Below are 21,098 nucleotides of genomic sequence, written 5' to 3' on the forward strand. Positions count from 1 at the left end.
AAATGTCTCTTTAGAGTTTTTGACCTTGACAGCACTTATATATAATAAGGATAAAATTCCAGTTAATAATATAAATTGTGATACATTCTTCAAATGAAAATGGAGATCAAAATTAGATTACAAGAAGATTAAAAGCAGGTGCATAAGTTAGTTTCATATTTGTTTCTCACCTAAACGCTGTCTAGACACTCAGATAAGTGTTTTTGAAAAATATTTATTCATGTATTTTTCCATATCATAAAATGTATACTCTAAGTTTAATACTGAGTAATTTAGAGAAACCCAAATAACTTGGACTATTTCCTATAAAACAACAAAAAATAAGGCACAGTCTACATTATATAGTGAAATGGTAGCAAGAATAATGACAAACCTAAATTAGGGGTAAATATTCATTTTACTTTTTTTGGACAAATAATTTCAAATATAATTTTAAAAGACCAAATCAGCACATTACAGATTCCAAATTAAATTAAGCTTAATAAACACAATAAAGCATTTGAATAGTTTTATTTTAAAATGATATGACACACTTGCTATTAACATATAAGGCATCAAGTGCCCTAAGAAAGAGCTCATAACCTTATTAATTGCCCTTGAAAATATCAAAAAGCACATAATCAATGTCAAATTATTTTTGTTTGGCAAGAAAAGTAAAATTAAAAGCACGATGAGAACCACAGGGTACAAACTCTAAATACACAATATGTAATAATTCATCTTTCTTTCTTACATGATATTTGTTTGGAGCCTGGCTAGGAAGCCTGAAGACGGCAGTGAAAAAATAGGGAGAGCTGTTCCTGAAACATAGGAGAGTTACCCAAATTTGAAACAAAGGAATATACTCCCCATAGTCCCCTGAAATAAAATGACAATCCACGGCAAAATAATTTCCAAATATCTCACACTCTAATGAGCCTGAAATTGAGAAGTTAAAAAACAAATCAGTAAACATTTGTGGGAGGCTGAACAACCAAAACAGGTTTATAATAATTATGGCATCTCATTCTGAGGCTGATTCCAAATTCTTCATTCATGACTTGTTAAACACTTCTCTTCTTCTTAATGTCAACAGTAAGGCATGCCAAATTCCTATAATAAAATTATTCTAACAATAACTTTGGATATTAAAGCTGTATAACTATATAGTCCGAATGCACATAGACTTGAGTGCACATAAATCTGCACACAAACATAAACCACGAGTACACTCTTAAGTGTAAGCCACAGATTCTTGGAATCAGTTTTATGTGTTTAAAATAACATCTTGCTTTTTACAGTGTCAGTGCACTAGGCAGCCAAATTATTTCCCAAGACTTGTAAAATTTGGGAGAAGATATTATAGAATATTACGAACCAAAAAATGATATAGCTAAAAATCAGCCAAAAGACAATGATATGTTAATTCTCTTTCTTAAGTACTCTTTTTAGACTAGGAAAAGCCAGTAAGAGTTCATTATAATCTTCTCATCATAGTCATTCTTTATGTCCAATTCTGGGAAAGGTTAAACCCATTACAGAGAACAGTAATTATTGATAGTATTATATCTTGCTGTAATAGGTGAACCACTGGCAAAGGTTGTGAATCTTTTTTGTCAGACCACGTTTTTTTGATGGCATTAATTGCTGCAGTGAAATCTGACCTTCAGGTTGAAAAACTTTCTCCTAAGAGATATACATATAGAACACTTTTTTAACTTTAGACAATTAATCCAAGTAAAATTTTGCATACACCTACCATTGCACATGTGAAAGATGAAGACCAAAATGTTCACATGCTCCTGCCTAGAATTTTTGCTTGTTGGAAAGTGGTAAAAAAAAAAAAGTAGAGCCATTGGGTTCAGGCTTTTAATTCTCAATATTTAACTAGCATGGTGCTCAGTCACTCATTTATCAGGATTAAGTCACCCCTTATCCTGGGGGACTGAGGTAAAGGCACACATAAGTTTGGTAGTGCAGTCTCTTTTCAGAAGTTGTACTTTGAAGGGCATGTGCCAGCACTGGTCCAATCAGGCCCCTAAAACAAATAAGTATGAGGGAGATGGACTCATATTTTAAGCAGACAGCAAAGCACGTGATATTAAGGCAAGTAACTTGATAGAACAGAATCAAGGGTTATAGCAGTCATGTGGGTAAAAGCAACCATGGCCTCCAAGAACTTCATGGTTCCAAGCAGTCTTGTCTTCCTCTGAACTATAAATCACCTACACAGTGGGGAGCATGAAGAAAAGCTGTTCTTTATATGAGGGGCCAGTACATCTTATTACGTGATCTGCTTTAAGAGCTCCCAATGGGTGGGAAGGACACACAGCACTGCAAAGAAAACTCTTTGCAAACTCTACCACTAACAGTTTAAGGTGCCCTAAAAAGAACTAGCTTATAAAGATATTAGGAGCCTGAAGTCATCCATCAGCAGCGTGTAGATCCCAGTAATAAAGAAGAAAGACAGCTTTCTTTCTGTAACTCACCCCATTGGGCCACACTGCTGAAAGACGAGCTGTCTTCTCATTGAGATTAGGAAGATGACTCTGAGTTTAGATTTCTAAAACCATGTAAATAAGCTAAAGAGCTAGAACCACTGAACTATGTTTTTCTCCTCTAGGACTAGCAATAAAAACTTTCATAGGTAACAACCAGCACCATGTTGAAGAGACAGATGGAAGGTCATAAATCTCCATGAAGGATGCAAGACCAACACCATGGGTATTGTATGCCCAATGTGTGTAGAATGTATCACCTGGTCTTGCCAAAGTACCTCTAGAGCCAAAAACACTCTTTGTCAGATTGGGAACAACAGGAAATAAAGCACATGGCTTTTCTTTGCCTGTGTTACCATTATTTTAAATTCAAGTAATCTTCATATTGAATTCAGGCACTGCCAGGATGGATAAGGGCTACATAAACCAAATACCGAGGGAAAGTCGATTAAGGCAAGTATCTGAATAATGTCACCACAGCCCAAAAGGAGTCATTCAGATGATTTTCTAAATCATGTAATGTGTAATGGTTTGCCCTCAGATAAGTAGAACCTTAAAACAGATGTGCTCTATATGTTAGCAGATTTAAATAATGTTGAAGTGTGCATTTACTTACCTCATTTCGATTTTAAATTTTAAAGGAAATTATAGAGTTCTAGGGAAAAGAAAGGAAATGTATTTTGATGTGTTAGGTCTTTTTCTTCCCCGTTGAATTTTTTTTTCCAAAATACCATTTTTCAAAATGTTACCTCTAGATCACATTTATATTATTTGGTAGCCCTGCAAGATTCATTAAATGCTTCCACATGAAAAGCTTTATTATCAAGTGAAAAGACTTCCTAACACTTGATTCCCAAACTCTTCTTCATAAACTGAAAATCGATTCCACATTAATTCAGTTTAGTCTGCCATTTGTCTAATTAATCCTGTTTCACCAATAAATAAAGCCAAAACTCAGTTGATCTCATTTAGCTTCTATGAATAAACATTAGTTTTTTCTTTAATGCCTTCTTTTTTTTTAATGCCTTCCTTTTTTAACACACAGCTCAGACCTACTCACTCAGCAGATCGTTTCCTTCTTGTTTCAACATCATCCAAAGTGGATCCTTAAGCAGGCTAGAGCTGGACTTAGAAATCTTCAGAATATAAAACTTATACCACTGGTAACACAGCCTCAACAAAAATCATGAAATGAGAGTCACAGTAAAACAAAGTTTGTTCAAAAAGCACAAAGAAACAGCAACGGAAAGCAAAAATCATGTTTATGTCATCTCAATTCTTTCTTTTCAGTAATCAGTATTGCTCTATAACATAAGGCAATTAACTACATCTAGCTTCCTCTGATGCCCATATAATTTCTCATTTTTACCTAATAATTCTTTCATATGCCCATCCTCTCTTTTTACTATCTTCTGAGCCTCGCTTTTTGTATTTCACTTCAACCCTTAGTCATGTGCAGCATACCTCACTCATCAAATCAATCTCTGACACCCATGAGAGCTCATCCACATAAATATCCTGATTCACACATTTTGCCAAAGTCACCTATGTATTCCACAGTTGTCCACAACAACACAAACTTTAAAAATCTGCAAAGAAATCACTTTCTTACTTCCTCATTCCTGCTGTCTCATACCAATTCCCAGCTCCTGTTCTCTTTAAGAATGACCCCCTGATCCTGGTAACGCAATCATGGAAGTTACAACAACTCTTACAGCACAGGTTGGAAAAACCTCCAGGCAGATTTGCAAAATGTAAGGCATTTCTGAGGCTGCATTTCCCATCCCTTTTCCGAACCGTCACCATAATGAGGCGGTCTGTGACTATGAACACCCAGTGTATGTCTTGCAAAGTGAGCATCTTGCTCATCATGCTGCTCTTAGAGAAGAGTTTGTGCTTTATGAGGCAAGAGCTCACAGTTGCTGAATGACATCTAGACCATTGTGAGTGGGAGGTGAGTTCTGATGATGACTACAGTCCCCATTAAATCAGTGTATTGAATCTCTCTCTCTTTCCATTTTATTTTATTTTTTTTGGCTTTGGGCTTAAGGACTGCTGCTACCATGAGGGAAGTGCTTGTTGCTTGGCCTACAGCAAGTGATACAGCCTGCTAGGCACAGTCCCCAAAAGTCTAGCTGTAATTCTATTGGTGGTGTTCCCCAAACAGCAATAATAAGATGTCACCTGGAAGCACACCAGAGCCAATCATGACTCAGGCCTGTCTAGATGTTTAGATGTCTGGAAATATATTTAAAATGTCCCATGCCTTGCCTCTTTGGTGTGAGAACCAGCAGACTTCAAGAGCACAGATAACCAGTATGATGGAAAAATCACAAAATATAAAATTTGTATCAGTAACTAATTTGACTTCATTTTTAAAAAGAGCTGTGGTTTAAATTCACATTGGTCTTACAATGATTTACACAATTTTCTTTTATTAGAAAGTTTATCCTAATGACTTAATTACCATTTTTGAATAGAGGAATAATTTCAAACATAACATTTTTTACAATAAGAAAAGCCCAACATCCTCAAACTTCAAAATATTCAAACTAAAAATTCCATATTTTAGTGTTTAGCCAAATTACAAGAAGGATAATTTAGCAAGAAAATGGATAAGCACCTTTGAGAATTAGATGTAAGCCTTATTATTGATTAGTGCTTAGTTCTTTTTCACAAAGCAGATTAGCAATTGATCCTACTGTGTATAGGACCACCTGGTGTCCAAAGAATAACATCACATATTTGTGTAAAAGAAATAATTTGTATACTGGGTCATTAGAAATATTTTTCTATCGAAGTAGAAGTTCTTGGCCATTACAGATTAATTAAGCCTTCAGCTCTTCAGAAGGATAGGTGTGGCTGGTTGTGGTTTCTTATACATCTTACATGGCTTTTCTTCTAAATAGAAGACACATGGAGAACAAAAACACTTACTGGCTGTTGGTTTGTGAAATAAACTTTTCTTGCCAGGCAAATAAATTGCATTGTGAATTTTTATAAATTAACTTTTTTCATATTATAAAATGCCAAGGCAGACTCTCAAGATATTCACAACCAGAATTTTAACTCTGTACAGCCAGCGCATCTTCCTCTACCAAGGACAGTTCCAGAGTGTTTTCATTCGTGCTGGTTTTCATCCTGAAGTTGAAAGAACCATAGAGTTTTGCAGACTCTTTGGAAGAGGCAAATCTGTTTCGACGATAGAGCTCCCCCTTCCACATGGACATCATTAGCAAGCAGGACAGGACGACGCCCCCCAGCGTGAGGAGGCAGAGCCCCGCAATCACACAGCGGTCCAGGTGAGCCCCCAGCCTCGCACTCTCCTTCTCCAGGCGCTCCATCTCCCGGGCTGCCACAGTGTTGGGATCCACAGACACTTCCCGTGGGACAATGTAAGAGATGATCACCAGCAAGATCCCAGTGACCAAGAACAAGATGGCGCTGATGAAACCATAGTCTATAGACTTCCCTGAAGACGTGGCTTCTGAACTTGTATCATCCTCCTCTTCAGATATCAAAGATATGGCAGCCTCTTGGGACCACTCATTTGGATTTTCCCAGCCAAGCTCCCCAGGGTGATTATGCCCTTTTGCTGATGGCGAGCTCCGGTTTCGCTGCTCCAAGTTGATGTTTTTGTCCACATAGGTAAAAGAAGTTTCTAATTCCTGGCTGCAGCAGTTACAGACTTTCCGTTCCGCTGTTATTTGGTTGTTCCCTGAGTGAAGAAGTCCTGGTGGAAAGGCGTCTGGCTGAAGAGTACTGTTTTGCAGAGAGGAGGAGGGGGATGCTGGAGAAGAACTAAGTTTAGACCCTTCCATCTCGGTTGCTCTTGGGGTGGATGCACACTGTCTCTGACAGCAGAGAGCAGCTCTCGTGGCTGCTGTATCTGCCTGGTCACCAGGCAGCCCTCTTGAACTCCAGTCCCTGGCATCACAGAGGTCTGCCTGGTTGCTCTTCTTAGCAAGGTAGTGGAGCTCCATGAGAGCTAGTCAGACATCCCCCAGCAGCTTCCGGAAGGTCTGCCAATAGCAACAGAGTTAGATAAGAACCCAACAGAAGCTAAGGTTGTACTTCTAGGAGTGTTGCTCCTGGGGTCCCCATTTCCTTCACAGCTGCACCTGTTTAGCCCCTTTTCCACCTTAAACAGGCAAAAGAAGGGAGGGGATACCTAGTGGCAGGAAAGTGTGGAAAGGGCAAATGCTCTCACTTGTCATAGTGATTAACACTGAGAAACCTAAGTCAGGGTAGAAAGGCGCGTGGAGGAAGTGGCAGTGTCTATTGAGAAAGAATACTGCCGTCACCAAGCCAGATTTATCCAAGGACTCGCGCATTCCTGCAAAGGGATCCCTCAAATGAGAAGGCAAGTTTCCTGTAAAAAGACAAATGAGAAAGGCAAGAGCCCTTTTTAGCAGAGCTGTCGATTTTCTGGAGGACTTGGGGAAGCATAGACTTGTTAATTCAGTTAGACTGTAAGTGTTTACACTCTCCCTAGTTCAGAGCAGATTCTAATACAGATTAGCTTTGGAGCATCACCATCAGTGAATGACTATACACCCCTATCAGCTGGGCAGGAACTCAGCATTTTGATTCCATAGCTCTGAAGTAGATGAAAAAGGCCAGCTTAATCAGCTGCCTCTACTAACCTTACACCTCATACATCCAATGACCCTAGTGACACAGCCCTGTATTTACAAGACCATATGCCGCTTATTCACTGTGCTTCTACTCAGCCCTATTCCCTCACTGCTCCACGGGGGAAGCATGTTCTGGACCCCAAAGCATACAGGCAACAGACCTTACTGCAATCCCTGCAAAATACAATGGGCCAACCCAGTCCTCCACACACACCTGCCTGCTCCAGCTGCAGGATCTGTTACTCCCGTTCCCTGGGTCTGTGTTCCTCCCTCTCTGCATGCTTTGCTATCACACATGCACAAGAAATTGACCATCCGGATAGTTTTACAAACCCAATCTAGAAGTGAACTGATAATAAAAGACAAACTATAAACCCACAGAGTAAGAGTTCTGTGGAGGCAAATAGGTGAGAAGCTATTTCCAAGGTTACCTCTGGAATTTTATAAACATGTCACTCCTCACCCCCAACTGCAGCAAGGGGCATTTCTGGGAAAGAACTTTGGTTTGAGCAGAAAACCATCTGCCTTTCTCTGCCTCTGCCATGTTTCTAAGGAATAAAAATTCACTTTCCACTATCATTAGAGATTTTAACCAAAGGCTCCTTTTATTTTGCTTCCAAATCCAGGGTGATAATTGATTTAACCCAACAGCTTGAGGCTTCTTATGATTCAAAATCCACAGCTCCAAAGCTGGTAACAGAAACACAGGCAAGGGTCACCTAAGGCCAACCTGGCAACTCAAAATATGGGAGAGGGAATTGACATGTTTTCTGCTACCCATAAGAGTTTAAAACAAAACAAAAAAAACAAAGCAAAACAGAAAACGTTTTTCTCCTGTTATCGGAGTTTCTCTGCAATGAAAACAGAAAAAAACAACAGGGCAAAAGAATCACTACCAAACCAGAACAAACCCCCACTAAAGGATCCCTCAATGAATGAAGTGATGGTAACAGGCTTCATCAATTACCGATAACTCTTCTTCCAGTTTTCTCAGGCATTAGGGGCTCTGATTAACCTTTGGTAAAATTAACTCATCACACTAGCCTACCTTGGATAAAATCAGCAGGGTTCTTTGAGACTTTCGGTTTGTAACAAAAGAAGAGAGAAATCCCCACTTAATTCCCTACGGCCGCCTCTACCTCTCTTTAGAGAAAAGCTACTCCCGCTTGTTCTACCCGAGGTATGCTAGCAGCATCGTCGATTTCCTTTGCAGCTCCCTAATCCGGGGCTTCCATTCTCAGTGGAGAATGGATAATCCCAGGGGACCAGCTAAAGACTCTTTTCTTCCGTCCTCTCCCTCTTTTTCCTCTGATCTGCTTAAAAGCCCAGTTAACGACATTGCACCTTAAAGCGAGGGGACATGCACTTTCCCTCGTCCATCTATCATCAATTAAAAGCGTTAATATTTGCTTCAAACTGACACACGCAAGGCTGGTCTCGGGAAGGCGACCTCTGGATGCGCCCTGTGCGAGCAGAGCCGAGAGAACAAGCCCCAAGCACCTGGCAGCGCTGCCCCCAGCAGTCGCTGAGAAATCCGGCGATCCATTTCTGGTGAACCCTGCGCCCACCGAGGTACTCGAGATAGGGATGTATCCGCCTAATACCCGGAGGCGAAGAAAGCACCTTGGGCAAGGAACACAGATACACGCACCAGCTCGGCTAAGCTCCAGAGCTTTCACTCTCGCACTTAACGCCTCCATCCCATCCCACTCCCCGCCACTCACCTTCTGCTTCGGCCACCCGGTGCGCCTCGAGCACCGCGCGCTCTCCCGGCACGGCTCCCGGAGAAAGTCCCCCAATCACCAGCCACGGCACTTGTAGCCTCTGCACGCAGCTCGGCTCCGCCGGGTGGGCAGCGCCCGCCGCGGCGGGCGGGGTGGGGCGCTCCCGGAGCATCCCGGGAGTTGTAGGCCAGAGGCCGTCCCCGCATCTCTCCTGTCTCTGTCTCCTCCCACGCCTTCTGGGCTTTACCCTTCCTACAGATGAGTTCCCGCAGTACCCTCTTACTCCTCCCCAGCACTTAAGAAGACAGCACTGTTTTCTAAGCTCAGAGTGGAGTTTCCTAGCCTCAGGTGTGGCCACAAGACTGTGAAAAGGAAAGTATATTTGACTCCAAATGTGCCAGATAATTTGCATATTTTGTCTTTTTAATAGTCAAAACAAATCTTCCAAGTAGATTTTATTAATCCTCATTTTACAGATGTGGAAACAGGCTCAGAGAGGGCAAGTGCCTCATCCACAGTTACCAACAGCAGCTTCTGAAATTGCATCCAGGAGTCAGATTCGAAAGTCATTGCATGTCTCACAAAAATCAGAAGAAATGTGACCATTAGGGGTAAGAGATTGTCGCATGTACCAACACATCCCCTGTACTTAGCATAGTGGTATTCGTTGAATGTATGAATAATAATGACTCAAAATAACAGTTAACATAAATAGCGCTTATTATTGCCAGGCTCTCTTCTAAGCACTATAGATACATTATCTCATTTAACGGTCACAATTTATTGTTAAAGTACTGTAAAAAAAAAATCCTCATTTTAACAGAAGACGAAACTGAGTTACAAAGTAGAATAATTTGCCCAATGTCACACAACTAATACTTAGTAGAGGTGGGGGGGATGAACACCAACAGATTCTAAGCATTATACTATATGGAATGAATGGGAGAAAGAACACAAGGCCAGAATAAAAGGGGTCAGCAATGAAGGAAATCTGAAGGTTGAACCTCCTGAGTTGTGACTCTTAGGATAGGACAAGGTAACTGTGTCACCAACCTCTTTCAACCAGAATGGACTGCAATAGCCAACAGCCACTGAAAGCCCAGGGTATGTGTAGCTTGGAGATAATCTCCAGTTTTCCAGTGTCCTGTTGGGACAATTCTAGGGGAGCAAAAAAGGATTATAGTATGGATGGGCTGGGCACGATGGCTCACACCTGTAATGCCAGCAATTTGGGAGGCCGAGGTGGGCAGATCACGAGGTCAGAAAATCGAGACCATCCTGGCCAACATGGTGAAACCCCGTCTCTACTAAAATACAAAAAAATTAGCCGGGCGTGGTAGCGCGTGCCTGTACTCCCAGCTACTCAGGAGGCTGAGGCAGGGGAATCGCTTGAAGCTGGAGGCGGAGGTTGCAGTGAGCAGAGATCGTGCCACTGCACTTCAGCCTGGCGACAGAGCAAGACTCCGTCTCAAAAAAAAAAAAAAAAAAAGGGATTATAGTATGTATGTATGACATTTTGCTTGTAGCTCACATAAATACTGTGGTTGCTTGCTTTCAAAAGAGAGATCCATCTCCTTTAATGACAATTATGTTGGTATTTCTTTACATTGGATAGAATCTATAGTCACATGATTACAGGAGTTCACAATGCTTCCTCTTTAAAATTCTTTTTCCCCCATATGATTATGTTTGTAGCCAGTGAGGCCCATATGTTGGTAAACATGACAGATGTATTATGACTTCTCCTTCGCTTACTACGTGGTTCTCCAGCATGAATATCTTTCCTCCACTGCCCTATTCCATACACACTTCGAGGACTAGTTTATCAAGCCAAATCTACAGGGATGCATCCAGTTCTTAGTACTACATATGCAAAAAGAAATAAAGAGAGAAACTAACATGTAGAAGGAATTTGAATTTATATTGACGAGGAAAAACTGAAGGAACTTAGGCTATTTAGCCATAGGAGAATACTGAGAGGGAACAATAAACTAGCTTTAAATATTCTGAAGTTTCTAAAAATAGAAGAAGAATTCTATAGCATATTCAAACGGGTAAAAGCAGAACAAATAACAATAATACTATTTTTTTAGTGCTATTATGTTATCTTCTTTAATTTTTACACCAACTTCACAAGAGAGGCAGTATTATTGCACCTATTTTGCAATATAGAAATTGAGGCTTGAAAAGATGTAGTTTCTTTTCCAAGGCCTGAAAACTAATATCTGGCAGAGCCAAGGTTCTAACTTGGGTCTGTGTGATTCCAGAGACATGATCTCTTTGCCAACACATTATACTGAGCAATGCTTCACAATCTTTTTTAACAGCAGAGTGCACATAAGAGGTGATACTATTTATGGCAATGTAAGAAACACAGGAGGTTTCTCATGGCCATAGTTCTGGGGCTGTGGGTACTTCAGTCTCTGCAGGACAGCTTGGAGGGCTAAGGAAATAAATAAGTCAGCACACCTGTGACACACCGGAGTGCTGGAGGATGCCAAAGCACCAATCTGAGAAGCTCTGGATGGCACTATTAAATTTAAGAAGGAGGCTGATTTGAGACTTTGTATAAGGAAGGACATTATTTCTAAAACTTTTAAATTGATGTCTCATGAAAGCAAATTCTCTGTTACTGGTGAGGATAAAAAAAAAAGGAGAGCCATTTATTAGTGATTTCATAGAAGGGATTCATCTAGTTGGATTAGAGGACCTCTGTGGTTCCCATGCTGAGCTGATTTTAAGTTACATTTTTTTTTTTCCTGAAGCCTTTTTCTTCCAAGGATTACACCTCCTGTGAACTTTGCTGGGACTTGTCAGTACTGGTGTTTTTGATATTTATCATCCACTGCTTTACAACATTTCTTGAATGGCTAGGTAGCCACTGCATGTGGTTTAACTTCTCACTTAGGTGCCTAAATCTCTAAGGTAATCAATCATACACTCCTTAAGGTCAGCATCTACATGCTGAACACCTTATCTCCTGCAGAAAGTGCAGTATTTCTCTTGAGAGGGAAGATGACAAGACTGAACTGAAGACTCGAGATGATTACCTATAATAATACTTGACTGTCTACATATTCTTGAGCATTAAAAATGTATCAATTCCATACCAACACCACAAAATCCCCTTTAAAAGTCTGCTGACAAAAAATAGAGATGAACCAATTGAGCACTTGAAAACAAAAGCTCCGCAAAAATTGCCACTTGCTGGAATACTTTCCCCCTCTCTCATAAGTCTATGTCTAAAACTTTCCTGAAAATTGACTCAAGAACGTTTTTCAAAAGCCTTTCTTGTTCAACATCCTCAACTTATCGTTACCTTTCTAATTGGCTTTCTAGTAGCATAATATGCTTTCTTTTATGCTGTCATTTTAGATATAGGAAAGTATTTCATGTATATTTTATAGTGCTTTCTATGTGATCTCTCCAGATAAAATTTAAGCTCCTTGAGAACCAACATATTCTTTCTATTACTTTGAAGCTGTATGTGGGCATGAAATAGTGCGACACATAGGCAACAGTAGTTCCTCAATATATGCTGATAAAACAACTCACAGTTGTAAAATGTTATCTAGAAATCTACATAAGGGTTTTGGTCTTACGCTAATTTTAATGTCTCACATTTTCCTATTTACTTATACTCTGTTTCATGTGGGAGGAGCAATCATTACTACAGTAAGTTAACTAGTTGAAAAATAAGAAAAATTCTGAGAAGTAAATTTACCACGTAAATCAAGGGTAGTGCTGGGACTTTTAATAACCAGCCTTTTGTAATAATTACTGAGGATGTGTTCCAGTTTCTTTTTCTTCAGTAATAATAATAAGGGCTGATTAGTGGACTTAGAGTTATTATTATGAGAGGCTGGGTCCTAGAGAGGTAAGAAAGACATTTTTGGAATAGGCTGGAGGGAGGATCAGTCATTGAATAGGGACAGCACGAGGAATATGGTCCTATACCCCATACTGGTGCTAAGAATGAAGGTGACCATAATTTAGAGAATGAAGATCTTGTTAATGAACAAGATTCTAGGAACAAAAACAAGTGTTAAATTAGAAAGGTTTCCATTTAATAAGAATGCTTACAGTGGCCAAGTAAGGATGTTACTTAAATAAAGTGGCTGAATACAGAAAATAGGGACGGGGAAGATTACCTGTTAAGAGCAAGTGCCTTTCCCAAAAGGGGCAGTATCCCCTAACTGTTCTGCCTGAGTTTTGTCTTAAGTGAATTTAGACATTAATGAAAGTCAGATATCACAATTTTTTACTCAAAATTCAATGTATTTTAAACCCTTAACGGGTCAGAGAAAAAAAAATTTATTGGGAACATTTGTTTCCAGTAGTAATAGACTAGGTAGTTTAGACCTACCCACTGCTGAGGGTAAGTAGAAAATCTTAACAAAATATATAAAAGTCACTTGATTGAAGGCATAAACAGTTAACAAGATAGAGAAAAATTACTGGACTAGGATGCAGAGAAGGAGAAAAATCTCAGAAAGACAAGTCAGGAGCTTGGAACTTCTTTTTAGTTGGGGATGTTACATGATCCAGAGAGGACAGTTTAGCGGCAAAAGGCTAAGAAGAGTGGGGATTAGGGTCCTGAGCTCACCAAGGGAGGAAGCCAGAGTGAATCTGCTCCATTCCCTGAACCTTGGGTTGGAATCCTGGAAGGTTGCATCTCAGCAGTGTGTTATATAGGCCCTCACAGGGCATGCATCTCAGTTTGTGAAAATCTCAATTTCTAATATTTAACCAAGGTGACTTCAGAGTGCTAAGATACCAGGTACCTGGCTGAAGAAAGTAGACTCAGTCTCTGAAAAAATACAGCATCAACTCAAACCAATTTTACCAACAATTTTGCAAATACACTGATACAATAGAAAATAACCATGAAAAAAGCCGATCTATAAATGTCACATATTGTATGATTCCCTGTAAATACAACATTTTCAAAATGCCAAAATTATAGAGATGGAGAGCAGATTAGTGGTTGTCAGGGGTTAGAGATGGTGGGAGGTGAGAGGGTGGGTGTGGCTATAAAGGGATACCATGAGGGAGCTTTTTGCGATGATGGAAAAGTTGTGTATCTTGAATAAAAAATGCACAAGGCCAATATGTATATAGAAAGAGACACAGAATAATCAGTCGTAAGAGAAATGTAATTTAAAACCACAGTGAAATAGCACATCACATGCACTAGAATGGATAAAGTGACAAAATAATTGGCAATGCCAGCTTTTGGTAAGGCATAGAGTTACTGGAACCTTATATACTGGCTGTGGGAATGTAAATTGGTATAACCACTTTGGAACATTTTTGCATTACCCTCAAAAGTTAACTATGATGCAGCAGTTCGACTCCTAGATGCACACTCAACAGAAATGCACACACATGGGCACCAAGACATGTGCAAGAAAATGTCCACCGACAACAGGATAGAGAAATAAATTGTAGAATACTTATACATTGGAGTAATATGTAATGAAGGAACTGCAATTGCATGCAACAAAATGGATGGATCTCACAAATGAAGGGTATAGAGAAAATATATTTGTGTTTATGTGGCTTTCTGAGCAAATTTGGCTGAAACTTGGGATCCTGAAACCTAGGCTGAGAGCAAGCATTGAAAGTTAGTTAACATACACAAAATTAATGAGGGAACTGGAAAGAGATTTATCTAACTCTGGAGGTAGATATTAAATGGGGAATGAGGCCCAGGATCTTAGAGACATTTCTAGGTCAAAAAAACTGGAGACACTTGGGTGCATTTGGCTTTGAAGAAATGTATTTATATTTGAAACATTTACAGAACCCAACATTATTGCATCCAAGGAGCAAAGATTTTTTTTTCTATCTTTTGGGGAGGGGTGGAAAAGATATTTTTCTCTTGCTTCTATATGTAAACAGACTAAATTATTTTTTTCTCTTGTTTCTCATCTGTGATACAGACTTCAAAGTTTGTATGCCTAGGACATCTGACCTGGCTTTCGTTGTGTTGTGCCAAGGGTAAGAATTGGGATCCAGAGGACCGCATGGTCATTATTTCTCTTAAGTAAATCATCTGTTTCTGATCCAACACCATCTGTACCTTCAGGATAAAACTAATAAATGTGAATATTAAAAACACAACAATAAAGCTGAAGAAAAGAAGCTAGCCATTAAAAAATACACAATGTGCAATTCTATTGCATAATTTCATGGATATTTAGTTAAGAGGCAAACTATACCAAAGTATTTGGAGATATTAGCGACACAATAAACAAAAGCAAGAATGCAGTTACCATAAACGTCAAGAGGTAGGTTGCCTTTGTAAGGGAAGAAAAGAGTAGTGATTCTGAGAAGACTAAAGGGGAGGCTTCTGAGACACTGGCACTGTTCTATTTCTTGACCTGGATGTGTTTACAAGGGCATTCTTTTTGAGCTAAATTATCGGAGGTGACCCTCTTTATTTCATGTACTTTTCTATATGCAGTTGTTCATGATAAAAAGCTGTTGGATTGGATTCAGCTGTTGGAGTGGATTCAGGTTCCAAACACCTGATTTGCAATCTCCGCATTAAGGGTTTATATCAAAATCTAAGCGTTCTGTTTTACCTTAAGAAGAACCTGAAGAGAGTTTTCTCTGGCTTACCTTCACCTGGCATCTTGCTATGGCAGCGTGGGGAGTGTACAAAGGTATGCTATTCAGATTCTCCCAAAATGCTTACAACATTAGGATTTAAAGCAATCCAGGCACTGATATCTCAAAATAAGAAATATGGAAATATTTTATGTCTAATATTTTGTATATAAACTTTATGACACACTATGGGGAGAATATTGGATATTGGTAGAAGGATTTGGGTCTGTTGGTTGCATAAAGGCCCTGTTGTCTTTAGGCCACAGATTTTCTTAATAATTAAACTTACCAGAAACAAGACTGCATTCACTGGCCATAATCTTGTACCTTCATTTTCTTTTCAATCTACTATTGCTGTTAGGGTCCATGTTAATTTAATTAAGTAAAAACACAAGTTGACAGCTATGGGTTGAATCTGATCTAAATACATGGTTTTATTGGTGCATTGAGTTGTTACAATTTATTTAGGTATTTATCAAATTTGGAAATTTGGAATACTTGAGAAAGCTATTTGGATTTCTGGTTTCTCTTGAATTATATGAAAAATCCTGAAACAGTGGACCTCACTTTTGTATGTTAACAATTAACTAGAGCTTAGTAGGTTTTGCACTCTGTAGATGGGACATAAAGTATCCAGATTTTCATAGTTCTCACCCTTAACTTATATCTGGCTCAGTTCTCCTACTACTTAGCTTTCGTAGATATGTGGGTTTGCTACCAGTGCCTTAACAGTAAGTCTCCAGAGAGAGATATTTCACATGAGGCAAAATCAATAACAGGTGGCCTTCTGTGCACTCTTCTGCTATCTCCTTTCCCAACTCTTGTCCAATGCTTTTCTTCCACATTCACTCTTGATTGATGTGTTTTTATTAAATTTAGCCCTTTTTAGCTTGGCATTTTTGATATCTGCTCTATATTTCCTGAGTACCCTTCCATTTGCTCATTTAAATGACTGCTTGCTGCTCACCTCTTCACATGACCTTTTAGGGAACAGAACCATTCTTGATACCATTCTACCATGATCTCAAGAAATGTTTCAATGTCTTAAACTCTTTCCCTGTCTTTTTATTACATCCATTTCTAGAGATAAAACCCAGTTTATGAGGTCATCACTGCACTGAATGCCTGTGTTAAGGTCATTAACAAATTTAAGTAATTCAGCCATTCACTCAATAGCCATTAATTATCAGCAAGTTCTATGCTGGGTGCTGGAGGTGCAATAGTGAACTGAATAGATACGTCCTAACTTTCAGGGAGCTTACAGTCTGGCGAGGAACATGCCAGTTTAACAGGTAAGTATAACACCATTTCATAAGTGTTGTAACAAGGGAAATAGATAATACAATGGGAACCTACAGGAAGAGAACCAAATTCCGAATTGGAAGGGTCAAAGTAGGCTCCTACATGATGTAATATCCAAGTGATACAAATATAGAAAGAAACTGGCTATTAGAAGAATAAGGCAGGATGAAGATGAACTTCTGACAATTCAGAAATGAATTATTGGAACTGAAAAACGTTTATTGTGTCTTCAGTATGAAGTGTGAGATGAGGAATGTCAAATAACGATAGTAGAAATGTTAGAGGACAGATCATCTTTGGTCTTCTAAGTAAGGATAAGGTGTGTGGACTTAATTCTGAAAATGGCAAAGTGCTAAGGATGGTTTTCAAGCAGGGGAATAATATCATATTCAAATTTTGAAAAGATCCTTCTGGGGAATAGATTGAAGATGAGCTTGTCTAGTGTCATCAAATAGCTAATAATAATAATCCAAGCAAGAGGTAATATCAGTGAGATTTAAATGTAAAGACACAGGTAAGTTATAAGGAAAAGATATATCCTGCAAACATTAATCAGAAGGAAGCTGAAATGGTTATATTAAAGCAAGCTTCAGGTCAAAGAATATTACCAGGGATAGAATGAAACAATAAGTATAAAAGCATCAGTGTATCAAGAAGACACAACAATCTTAACTATGAATGCACTCCTTGAATCTCTGTTCGACCACTTTTCCAGTTCTAGCCAATGCAACATGTGTGGAAATGATGTACATTAACTTCCAGGCCAAAGTAGTTACATGTCTGATATTTCTGCCCTTGTACTCTTCATACCATCTTCTATCTCTATATGATGCTAAAATGACCTTGAAACCATGATACGGAAGTAGCCAGAGTCGCTGAATCACAATATAGAGGAGAACCACCAGATCCATATAAGAGATAGATGTGAGCATCAAAGCAACTTCTATTGTGGCAGTGAGGTGTTGGGCTTACTTGGTATAACAGCCTTTTCTCCTTAAAAAGGAGGTCAAAAAGGAGCTCAGAAAGTGGAAATGAGTGATCTGTTCATCTACCTATATAGATAGTGGTTTAAGCAACTACCGTATTTTGCTTTCTTTAATATTAAAAGGGATAAATATTTTAGTTTAGATTTTCCATGTAATTATTATTACTACTAATTTTTTAGTAATATTATTCAGTGCTTAAACTATCTTTCTACTTGAATTTTCCACTTTCATCTGCACCTTTCCCTTTTCTATAAAATAGACATGTTAGAAAAGCATAATAATGCCTTACATCTATATTTTATCCTTTCAAACGTACATCAGAGGATTAAGTCAGATTCCTATACATGCATAAACATATGTCTCAAGAGCAGAATGTCCCCAAATATATCATCTATATAAATATTAGTTTCATGAGATATGTAACTAAATAATTCTGGAAGAAAGGATTCCGCACTTTAAAAATTCAGCAGGTTTCATTACTGAAGGGCTTCTGAGACCCTTTGATTTGCTAATATATGATTTTAAGCTCCAAGGGCAAGAGATGTTTTTAAGGTTTTCCCAAACTTACAAGATTATGAATCTTTTATTTTTCATTAAACATCTTGTAGAACTGGTGCTGTTTAAAATAAACCCTGAGATATACTGCTATAATTTTTCATAGCCATGTCAGGTAAGAATATTTCATATTTTGATTCATATTTTTGAGGGACTTTTATAGTTCAACTCTGCCATGCTATTATGTTATCTGTTATTGTGTTATGTGTTATGTTATTGGAGGCCTGACATTAACAAGTGTCATAGGTAGTGGCTATACTTCTTTAGGGTTTCTTTTTTAATATTGTTAGACTTTATGGTATGCGATTTGACTTTAGTATTTCACCATTATTATTAGTCTCAGCATTGGTTTTCTGACTCTGGTTGCTACTTCTTCCTTCTTTTTGCTTCCTTAGTGTAGGTTCTCATCATCTCTTGTCTGGACTGTTGCATTTATTGCTAGTCAGTACCTTGCCTGTAATCTTAAACTGCTAAGTCACACATCACATTACCCATAGATTGATCTTGATAAAAAATATAATCATGGAAATCCCCTTGTTAAAATCCTATATCTAATTTTCATTGCTTAAATTTGTCTTGTTTAGCACTCAGTGGCCCTTTTAAAGAAGAAACATCTTTCTTCCAAGCTAAGAAACTCTCAATCATCATTTATTTACTTACTTTTGCAAAGACAAGGTCTCACTATGTTACCCTAGCTGGTCTCCCACTCCAGGCCTCAAGCAACCCTCCTACCTGAGTCTCCCAAAGTGCTGGGATTACTGGTGTGAGCCACCATGCTTGGCCCAAACATGCATTTGAATATTGCTTCCTTTTGTTATTGTTAAGCTTTCCAGGTAGAATTTCTCTTAGATGCTAGAACTTCTATGTCTATTCCTCTTTATTTCTTCATACCTTTTTTAATTGTTATTATTTTACCTACTTGTGTTGCATTTAAGAGATTTCTAGGTTGAATCTTCTGTCTGTAGAACAGTGGTTTAGTAAGTGTGCTTGGAGTCAGTTGTCTCGGGTCAAGTCCAGTGTCTGCCACTTACTAGCCATGTGGTTCTGAATAAGTTTTATAAAGGAGCTGTAGTTCAATTTCCATATCTGTAAAATAGGGATGATAATATTACTGCTTATTTGACTAGTATGAAAAAGAATTAAATAAAATATGCAAAGCATTTAGAACAGTATCTGACACGTAATAAATGATCCAATATGTGTTATATTATTATTTTTTAGTTTTTGGTTTTCAGCTGTTTCCATTATGTTGTTTTTAACTTCTTCACTATTTACTTTTTTTCATTTTCATTACCATCTGTGCTATTTCTTATTTTATAATGTGATGTCCTCCCTTAACTTTCCATGGAAATTAATTTTACATATCTTCAAATATAAAACCAGGATCCATTCTGATTACTCTGTTGACTATTTCTTGGGCATAAGGTCTCCATTTAGTCTCTCCTTCTCTCTTTCATGAGATGTCTTTTCATAGTTAGTTGGCTTTTGCCAAATCATGCTCATTTTCATAGCAAAGATTTTCTGTCAGATTTACCCCTCTGTCTGTTTTGGTAGCTTCCTTGTAGTGGCTTCATATTTCTTTGGTCACATCTCATCTACTTTTCATGTTTCAGAAATTCCTCCTGATTTCATCCCCATTAGCTGTCCTCTACATTTTTGAGAGTAGTTTGTTCTTTCAGAGACAGTTTATGACTGGCCTATGCCTACCTCTTCCTAATCTCCTAACATAGGCTCCATTCTCATAAACTATAGGATTTTGAAATAATTTTCCCAGCTATATCAAAATATCCCTTGTCTCAAGCTTCCTCCTCTACTTAGATGAGCTAGTTCTGAATTTTACTCCCCTAGCTATTTGTAAGTCCAGGTAGCACCTACATAGGAGTCCACTCTGCTAGGCTATGGTTTTCTTTATAAGCCTCTTCCTTGACAGCCCCCTCCCCATCCTTCCCCACTATTTTCTTTATACCTCAGCCTCATCTAATTATTACACTCCTATCAAAGAACCAGTAATATATTATTATCTTTGTCTATGTAAAAATGGAGAACTTTAGTCATAATTTAATTCTTGATTTCTAACCTTCACTTCCCTTCTAAAGAGGCAAATGCAAAGGAATGTCTTTCAATTTACTGAGCCTGGTGATACTTAAAAGTGCAAACTAGGGAGCTGAAAAAGATTTAAGTAGTACTATACAAGGAAAGAGGTGGGGGAAGGCAAGTCCCAGAGTGGGAAGGAGGCTGAAACTAGACACTGACAGGCTAGAAGAGAGGGACTTTGGAGGAGGAGGGAGGGAAACAAAACAAAACAAAACAAAACAAAACAAAACACTCTGAAAGGAGATTAGGGAAGCTGTTTTGTGAGTAGGATGGACAAAGGCAAAAAGAAAAAAATGGCTAAAAATTGTTCTGTGCAAAATGGATTTTCAGGTTTACAAATTTTTGAGTCAGATATATTTCAAGATTTGGGTATGTTGTTTTCAGTTTGTTTTTTTGTTTTTGCTTTAGCTTGGTTTGGGAGTGTGTGTGTGCACGCGCGTGCGTGCGCGTGTGTAATTTAGAAAGCTAACACTTTGCATACACAATGAATTTTGTAAAATCCTCAGTGGAATCTGGGGCAGCATCCTATGGCCAAATACATTAATATCCTTTTCAGCAAAACATATGTGTATTCACACAAAAAGTTAGGATAAACGAAGAGTGCAAATAGCCTTACATAAGTTCAGATTTGGTTTTGCTGTGAAATGAGTTTCCTATAAATTAATGGAAATCCTTTTGCTTTTGTTTGTTGGATTTCAGAATGATGAC

General features: G+C 38.5%; 1 protein-coding gene across 1 annotated transcript; it reads right to left on the reverse strand.

Moving 5' to 3' along the window:
- Nucleotides 1-2,719: 2,719 nt before the first annotated feature.
- Nucleotides 2,720-8,948, reverse strand: TMEM74 (transmembrane protein 74). The gene is made up of 2 exons (XM_032760268.2): nucleotides 8,839-8,948; nucleotides 2,720-6,499 (listed from the first exon to the last, which is right to left on the reverse strand). The coding sequence occupies exon 2, from the start codon at nucleotides 6,458-6,460 to the stop codon at nucleotides 5,543-5,545; it is 918 nt and encodes a 305-aa protein (XP_032616159.1). The 5' UTR covers nucleotides 6,461-6,499; nucleotides 8,839-8,948; the 3' UTR covers nucleotides 2,720-5,542.
- Between the last annotated feature and the right edge of the window lie 12,150 nt (nucleotides 8,949-21,098).

This window comes from Hylobates moloch, unplaced genomic scaffold (genome assembly GCF_009828535.3).
Source record: "Hylobates moloch isolate HMO894 unplaced genomic scaffold, HMol_V3 SCAFFOLD_9, whole genome shotgun sequence".
Classification (NCBI taxonomy): domain Eukaryota; kingdom Metazoa; phylum Chordata; class Mammalia; order Primates; family Hylobatidae; genus Hylobates; species Hylobates moloch.